This window comes from Neltuma alba, unplaced genomic scaffold, assembly GCF_004799145.2.
Source record: "Neltuma alba isolate B1F8T4 unplaced genomic scaffold, ASM479914v2 tig00010811_pilon, whole genome shotgun sequence".
In the NCBI taxonomy this organism is placed as follows: domain Eukaryota; kingdom Viridiplantae; phylum Streptophyta; class Magnoliopsida; order Fabales; family Fabaceae; genus Neltuma; species Neltuma alba.
The window spans coordinates 11,342-21,100 of NW_021635620.1; the positions used below are offsets into that span (position 1 = coordinate 11,342).

At 30.5% G+C, this 9,759-nt stretch overlaps 1 protein-coding gene across 1 annotated transcript; it reads left to right on the forward strand.

Annotated features, from left to right (window-relative positions):
- Window positions 1-3,340: 3,340 nt before the first annotated feature.
- Window positions 3,341-8,158, forward strand: LOC114759282 (CRIB domain-containing protein RIC10-like; the record flags this gene model as incomplete). Its single annotated transcript, XM_028948442.1, has 3 exons — window positions 3,341-3,444; window positions 3,713-3,797; window positions 7,731-8,158. Coding segments are annotated over 3 exons (617 nt in total), but the record flags the coding sequence as incomplete, so codon positions are not given.
- Between the last annotated feature and the right edge of the window lie 1,601 nt (window positions 8,159-9,759).

Genomic DNA, 9,759 nt, shown 5'->3' on the forward strand with positions numbered 1-9,759 from the left:
GAATAACGAAACTGAGATTGGATATGTAGTTCTATGAAACTATTATATGATATCATTTTATTCAAATTAAATTAATTATGTCGATACAAGATATATTATAGTATTTTTCAGAATAAACTTTCTTTGCAGTTTTTCAGTGCAAGTAAAAATATATTGATAATTCCACATATCTAGAAGATATGTTAGAGGAATACATTTCAATATAATTTGATAACAACGTACTATGCATAGTTCAGCTAAAAAGAAGATATGCTTGAAAACGCATTGGACAACTTGAGAAATTAGTATACTCTATTATGATAAAATGATAGAGAGTGATGCTGTTGACAGGGGGAGTAAAAGTGGTGTTGTCATTAGAGGGAGTAAAAATCATGTTGTACTCTTTTCCTTAGCCAAGATTTTGTCCCACGAGGTTCTTCTGTTAAGGTTTTTTTAATGAAACAGCTTCAATGTATATTGTGTACTCTTTTTCTTTCACTAGGATTTTGTCCCACTAGGTTTTTCCTAGTAAGGTTTTAATGAGGCACAATATTTATTTATGAACATCCAAGGGGGAGTGTTGTAAATATTATGTTGTGTGGATGTTCATAACTCCTTAGCCCCTTGGGATTCCTTCTCATGGTTAATGGCATTATACCTTATAACTCCCAAATTGAAGGGTTTCAAGTATTGATTTCCTATAACCTCCAATTGTACAATTATGTTGCTTAATTCCTTTCTTTATGTACTTGTAACTCTTTAGGTTAGTCTTCAATATTGGGGTCCTATAAATAGGAGATGATGTACACACATTTGAGACAATGAAGTAAATGAGAACTCCCCCTTAATTTCTCCTCCAATTTCCTCTTATTTTCTCCATCTCCCTCATCTCAATCTTTGTACTTTTCTCATTCTTCATAACACTTACAAATATTAACGAGATAAGTTAGTTGGTTATTCGTTTGCAAACTATCCCATTTAATTATTTACATCAAAACTATCCACATTCATGGAATGCAGTCATCGATATAATTTCGGGGTAAAATCATAAATTTTGGTCTGAAATGAATTAGAATTGTACATTTAACAGTAAAGCAAACCTCATTTATCTTTTATATTTAGGATTGAAGGGATGAGGAGTACAATATATAGTTTGAGAATAACAACACTAAACACGGTAAGATATATGGATGTGCAATTTTAACTAGTGTTCTTGTAGTTGCTTGAAGCTTTTGTGTCATAAAGATGAAAAAGAGAAAGAGAATTGTCTAAAACTTTTTTGGAAAATCTTTCCCTAAATATATGGCACACAAAATTTTGGGGTTTTGATGCCCAGTGATTTTGAAAAATAAAAGACAGAAAAATAACGCTTAAATATTGAAATCCCCATTTGGTCACTTAAATAATAAAAATTCCTCTTTGAGCACCCATGACCAAATTGGGATTTTAAAGTTTGTTGAAAAAACTAAATTGCCCTTTAAAACAAAAAATTATCAAGTACCCTCATTGATTGACCGGTCACCGGAGCTTTGATGGTGGTGGTAGCCACTGGAGCTCAAACAGCTGGTTGATGATCAGTCATCAGAACTCCGACGAGCGGCAACTATTTTTTATAGGTTTCTTTTAGTCTATAATATGATTAACAAGTTTTTTAAAGCTATCAACAAGTTTAGTATTGCAGTTAACAACAAATTTTCTAAGATATTCAAAAAGTGACTTTTTTATAATTTCTGTAATGTGGTTAACAAATCATGTAACTATATTAACAGCTCTCATAATGCCATTAACCATATAATTTGAAAGATTAGTCATGGTATTATAAATAGAAAATTTTTCAAGTTTTGTAACCCAGTTAAAAAGTTCTTTAACACTATTAACAAGTTCAGTATAACAATTAATAATAAATTTTTAGAAAATTCAAAAAGTAGCATTTTTACAATTTCGGTAACACGATTATCAAGTTATGTAATGATATTAACAACTCTCATAACGCCATTAACAAAATTTTCCTCTAAAGGTTGATATTTTTAATACTAGCTCCCCATGAAGATTGTACAACAAAATTTTTCCATTTATTACACAATCACCATGATTATGAAAGTTGTTAATATTATTACATAACTTGTTATGAGAGTTGTTAATATAAGTATATGACTTGTTAACCGTATTATTGAAGTTGTAAAAACGCTACTTTTTGAATTTTTTGAAACTTATTGTTAACTGTTATACCAAATTTGTTAATAGCTTTAAAGAATTTGTTAATTGGGTTACTAGACTTAAAAAAGTCACTAAACAAATAATTGCCAACCGTTGAAGCTCTGACAACCCACATGAACTCTAGCAGCCTTCACCGGCACCGGAGCTTTAGTGATTGGCCAGTCAATGAGGGTTCTTGATGGCTTTTAAAAACTAAAATTAAAGAGTAATTTGATCTTTTTAACAAACTTCAAATCCGAATTTGGTCATATGTGCTCAAAGAAAAATTTTCATTGTTTAAGTGATCAAATAGGAATTTCAATATTCAAATGTCATTTTTCTGCTTTTTTCCTAATAATTTTCGTGTTGTTACCAAGAGCTAGGTGGCCTCTCTTGTACTTCAATGGAATCTAAGGAATGAGTTGCCCTCGTCGAGAATAGTTTGCAAACAAAGTAGTTTGTTATATATTCAATATTTGATATGAATACGAAAAATATTGGTATTGATTATTAATTTTTATGTTGAGAATATCGAAGCAACGTTTATATTTTCGTTTATTTCAGGAATCAAATATTAATGTATATCCAATTCGCTCCATTGGAGATTGAAAGCACCAACCTTTGAGGAGAAAGGTTTGTGGTGTATATATAATCTGCAATGGCAACAAAGGTGAAAGGCATCTTTAAAGGACTCAAAAATAACATAACCAACATATTTGGTGAGAGTAATCTTCTCTTCCCAAATCGAATTAAATTCATTTATCTATATATTTAGTTTTTGTTTTAATTTAAATAATAAGTTGTAATGTTCGTTGGTTCTATTTAACCATTAAAATTAGGAAGTCTTGTGCTTATTGTTAGAATAGAGCAATTAATTTTTTCCCTTAGCAATCAACTAGTACAATAAATATATACAACTCTGGTCCTAAATATAAGACCTATCTTGTTGTATAATTTACACTATAAAATAGGTCTTATATTTAGGACCAGAGGAGTATTTTTTATCGTGCTTGAAACCTTTTTAAATTTTTTGGACTGCATAGTAGTGCTTGTCATTAACAACAAAGAGTTATTATAATTTACTTTTTATTTTGTTTTATTAGACTGTGTATCTATGGAGTTATATGTAATGTTTTAACTGAAAATATTTGCCATAAATTTACAGAAGAGAAAGACGAAAATGATGAAATGCAGATTGGATTCCCAACAGATGTAAAGCATGTTGCGCATATTGGATTAGACGGTCCATCTGCAAATACGCCAAGCTGGGTGGGCTCTCCTATTTGGATGTTATTTTCTTCAATAATTTGCGCCTAATTTCTCTTTAGATTCTTGTCATAATTCGTGCCAAGATTTTTATATAAAGCTTCTGATCGATAAAATAAGTTTCTAATACAGTAGCCAGAAGAAATAAATTAATTAGAATTAAAATAAGTTTCTCGACTAATTCATATATTTAAGATAAAAAAGAATATCATTTTTTCCCTTCTCCATTTCTAAAGCATGACATGAAATTTGGAATTTGAAAATTTTGCAGATGACAACATTAAACAGTGCATCAGAAGCTCCAGAACTCTTGGCAGCTGCGGCGCCGGCAGAAAACTCCACCAAGGCACAACAAGGTCTTTATATGCTGATAAACCTTCCTTTCTATTAAACCAAAAAATTAAATATAACGCATTTTAGAATACTAGCTCTGATTCTTAATATAAAAGCTAGTTGACTCATTTAAGTAGATTAAGAAAACTAGTTAAATTAGTTATTTGTACTAAACAAATATCGTCTTTCCTAAACTATTCTTACTAATTAAATCTTTTGGCTAGAATTATCATTATTATAAAAACTTATCTTGAAAAAAAAAGATAATTATGAGAGAGTAAGTAAATTGGGGTTTTATATTTAGGACCAAAATAAAAATGAAATGAGCTCTTATATTAAGAACTGGAAGTAGTACAATGATTAAAATATGTCTGCAATTGATTTCTTTATTTTTATGCAAATAGCCACAGCAAAAGAGAAAAAAGAAAAAAAATTCAGAATCGATTTCAATTTTATTTCTTTGAAGGAAAAATATTTTTGTACACTTTTTACAAGTTTATTATTATTAACTTACATTTTTTAATCTTCAAATTCAACACATACACACACATGTTTGTGTGTGTGTATATATCAATCTCATTGATCACCTTAGATATGTTTGCCTTTGTATTTAATGAGATATTTAACATAAATTATATTCATTTAAGGTATGCTTCCTTCGGTTATTAATATAAAAGCCAATTTGACTTTCAATTTAGTCCTCAGTATATGAACCTAATTCACTTTGTCTCTTATATTTATTCATTTTTTTTCTGAAATAGTCCTTGTAGTAGTTGCACATATGAAATGTTTCATCAAATAGTAGTTCTAGCTAATACATATGATTAACAAAGGTATTTTATGGAAGATAACACTTATTTATTACAAATAACTAACTAGATTAATTTTCTTAATCTATTGTATCACACCTTACTTTTATGTCACATATTATCTCAATTGGAACCATTTTGGATCATTTATTATGGCCTTAAAGTTAGAAAAAGTTAAACTTTAAAATTTCTTAAATTCGATTACGATTCATTATAACCCTTGCCAAGGCCAAATTTTGAAAATTCATAACTAATTCTAGAAAAATTGAAACGAAATGGTTCCAAGTTCTATGGAAAGCTCTTAACATGCTCTTTAAACAAAAAAAATACTCCTCGGTGTCCAGAACTCATGTGTCAATCCTAGATTTCATTCGAAGTGGTACTGTTTATTTGGTCATTTTTTGATTTTTCAGGATTTATGCCCAACTTTAGAAAGGCATCATTTTTTGTATAAAACTCCAAATGTGATGAAATATCGCTTGTTTTAAAGCTAAAATATGTTCTATAAACCTGCCAAATTTCAACTCAAGATTTATCCAATTACATGAAATTTCGTTCGTCAAACTTGACCTTAAAAAGTCAACTTTTATCCCTTTTTTCCCCCTTCAATTCTTGCCTTTTCCTTTTACATAGCCTTTCCAAACACATAGTACATACTTAAACATAATTCATTATTCAATTGTTCACATTTAAAGCATTCTCAATCATTAATACAACATTCCAATAGAATTGCAATAATACATAATGATTCATGATATTACAAAACTTATGCATAAAATTCAGCATAATTCCATCTAACTTTCACACTATTCTTCCTTGAGATGGTATCCCCTCCTTACCTCTATCTACGCCAGTCGTTTGCCTTATCGGTGTTGTTTAAATATAGAGGGGAATGAGATTTCATAGAAATCTCAGTAGCAATGAACCATAATTATCATATTAATCATGCTTCACAAAATGTGACATGTCACAATGCATAATAATCATTTCCAATTCCATGAATAGCACATTACTTCATTGAAGAAATTAGTACATATTCACATTTCATATCAATATATTTCACCAAAGCATGTCAAACATCAAAGAACATTCCATACCATAGTGTAAACCAATCATTTCATAGTATTACAGGCAAGCAACACATACACATTAAGTAAGTAAGAAAAACAATCAAATTAGATTCAATACTACCTCTTACACTTGAACCAACTTGATTTCTTGAGGTTTTAATACTCTCTTTGGCTCTTCTCTATAAGACCTATCAATTCAAGCATAATCACAAGCCACATTAACAATCATTGAAGCTTGAATACAAACATTTAACCTTAAACCTTCTCAAATCTCCCTTTTCTTTGATTTTTGACATAATTATTCCTCCTTTGATTCCATCAATCTCTTAGCTCATTCCAAAATAATTTTTCATGTAAAATCCAAATACCAAATCAGATTTTTTAAAATCACACTCCTTCCTTTCCAATTTGACTTGGCCAAATAGGGGGTATTACATTTCAAAATTTTTACTTTTGATTCCAATGATTTCAAAGATTCCAAATACTTTTTTTTGGTGTTTCCCTACACAAAAGTATCTTTTGAACTCATTGGAATTATCAAAACACATCAAAACAAACCCCCTACCTCATGAATTCATATTAGCGAAAATATATGTCTTAGGAACCTAACTTGATTTTTTTCCAAAAATCAATCCAAACATCACTTAAACATGACAATTCCAACTCATTTTCAAGGCTTCTATCCTTCCCTAACATATATTCATTTGAATTGAAAATGGGCAGCAATTTAACCTTAGTTTACAACTTAATTTTTCAACCAAAACAAGCTTGAATCTTAACCAAAATAAAGCTCAAACATACCTTGATGAATCCTTGACTAAAGCTTGGTAATTCTTCCTTCAAAAGCACTTACTAAGATCCTTTTTCAAGTCCATGAAGCTAATTTGGCAGCACCTCCCCACTTTTATCAATTTTTTTTTTTACTATTTTTGTGTATTTGGGGGAGGTATATATAGAGCAAGCAATCTGCCCTCTCCCTCTCATTTTAGGCATGATTTTTTGCAAATTAGGAGGCCACCTGGCCCCATTAAATGCTCCAAACTTTCAGATCATGCCATGTGTAAAATTCTAAGAATATTCCATTGATTTTTATCAGTAAGACTTTTGGAAATAAATTCCCTAAAATAATTTCTTGTACTTCCAAGGCTTGAAACCAATTTTATAAATTCTAATAAATATTTATATAATTATTTCATTTTTTTAGGAATTATTGAGGCTTCTAAATAATTATAATAATTATCTTCACCGAATTTCTGCTATTTTTCCCAAAAAACCTCCGTTTTCAGCAAATTTCATAATAACTTATTTTCACACCAATTTCACCTTTAAGGCCTCTATTGAGATTCCAAAACCTCTAATTCACCAATTTTTCATTTTTAGAGAATTTTCTAGAATTTTTCTCAAATTTTTCCATTTGGCCCTTTCTAGACCGATAATTCTAAAAATATCAGTTCCGGCCCCATCTGGATTTTATGTCATGTTTGGCTTTGTCAGCCAGTCTACCTTCCATATTGGCCCTTTACTTGATTTTTTATATCCATTACCAGGGTCAATTTTTGCGGGATGTGACATACTCAAATTTGACAACTAGCTCTTATATTAATAATTGGAGGTGGTATTTATTATAAGCACATGTATACATTTATTAGAGACAATCTTATTCAAAATGATCCTAATTGCCTCTAAATCCCTCTCTGTCCCCACCATTAGATTTAAAAGTAAATTATTTAAATTTAATATCTTTAAAAAATTATTAAAATATTTTATGGATTAAAATTTTATATTATATTTTATATTACAGTTGCCAACTATTTTCAAGTCAATTTTTTGCTAGTTAAAATTATTTACATATTTTTATAAGATATTTTAATAATAATTTATTAAAATATTAAATTTGAACTGTTCATGTTTTGATCTGGTGAAAGGAGAGAGTGAGATATTGGGAAGATTCAAATTCATTCAAGACACTATTAGGCATTAAATGTTGTGCATCGTACTACTGATTGTAAAGGAGTAAATAATAAAAATTAGTAATGCAATTTTTTGTTTAAGAAATTACCAACACATTTCTATACAGGTAATAACAATACAAAGGGTGAAACAATTATGAGCACTAAAGAGATTCCAAGGTCTAAACCAACTAAAGACTCTAGCTTGGATTCCCCAACCCGACGGGGCTCTGATGAGCAAAAGCATGTTCGACGCCACCGACACACCAATACAGATCCCTCATCGGATTCTTTAACTCGAGGCTCAGCACAACATGCTAGACAACATCAAAGCACAATTCAAGCTGGTGAGTCATCATCAGAAGATACTGCAGAAGTAGCAGCGGTGGTAGGGGAAGCAGCTAAACAGCATTATCGGAGGAAGTCAAAGACATCCAATGGAGATGCACCAGTCAAGTCATCAAAGAGATCATCAAAAGGGAATTCGTTGACCAAAATCTCTCTTATAGATATAGAAGCTAGGGATGTAATGAAGCATTGTGAAAGTCTAGTTTGAGCAGACAAGTAAGAGGGAGGAAGGTAATGAGAATGTAGCAACAAAAAGAAGAAATTTAGGTTGATGCAATCCTCTCAAGTTAGAGGCTTGTTTTTAATTCAAGCCATTTCATTCTTATTTTTTAGTACTTTTCTTCCATTAAAAAAAGATGTTTTTGCTATTTGTTTTCTTGCCTTGCATTTCTCGGATGTGTAATTGGAAGGAAGGATTATACTTAATTTGACTTAGATATCTGCCATAATTTGATGTACAATTTCTTTTTTCCTTGTGTCACACATCTAAGAGATCACTCAATTATAATCAAAGTGAATTTCACCACTTTAGATTTTAAATTTACCCATGAGATGAAAGGCAAAACATACCCAATGCCACTCTTTCTACAGCCTTAACAAATGAACCATCAACATTAGTTTAAGATTATCATAATTACAGGAAGAACTCCTTCCTTTACTCTTTATTAGAAACCTTAGAATTCAAGGGTTGCTCATCCCAATGCCTAGCTTGCCAAAAGTCATTAACACTAGTGGTTGAAGAATATTTCAAGACCCACCACTACTACAAAAATGATGATAGATGTCAGTTAAATTTGGCAATGGATGATAGTTCATAACTATCACCAAAAGGTGTGTCATATATTCTCTTGGCTAAATAAGTGGTAATTAACAGCCATCACATATTTTCTTGAATACTTGTTGGTTGAGTCCTAAAGGGTCATATAATTAAGTCCTCTAGCAAGTCTATGTGACTAACATGTGTATGTGTGCTCCAAGTAACCATCACGTATTGACAAATAACCATCATGTTTTGTAGCTATTTTTTTAAATATGGTGCTACTTTCATCTTTAGTAGCCCCCCGCATTGTAATATTCACAAAACCAACATATATACAGTAGAGCAAAACCAATATTCACAAAACTAGCATATATACAACAAAATAGAATAATAAACTAAAATGATATAACAAACCAAATTAAATTACATACAGAAAAGATTAAACTATACATATACATAATAATAATGTTATATTCCCAATAATCAAGTAGTAGTGCCTCTTTTTCCTTTTGTACTTGTCTTGGCTTTTTATATGCCTTCTGAGAATACATTTTGTCTTCTTATCGTGAAATTTTTCCTTCTCTGAAATCCATATTCTTTCATTGTGATCATGCTTGACATACAAAGTATTATCTTCATTAAAATATATTTCAATGGATGTCCCATGAAATGGATCATCCTCAAGTCCATTCTCTTCATATCCCACAATGTCATCATTTATTTTATTTCTCAACACAATAATAGACCATCCATTATTAGCAAGATATAGGACATGAAAAACTTGTCTATCTTGAGAAGCCAAAATAAAAGGCTCTTCTTTATACCCTTTCTTATTCAAATTCAATTTTATCAACCCTAGGTCATCAACTCTCAAGGCATTGTTATTGTCAACCCACTTGTACCCGAATACAGGAAAATGAAATATGATATAATCCAACTTTAAGATGTGCTCAATCTCCCTAAAATATGACATATCCATATAGATAGGAATTTTATCTTTGGCACTCAATACATGCGTGGTGTTATTGACAAGAGTTACATAACTATTT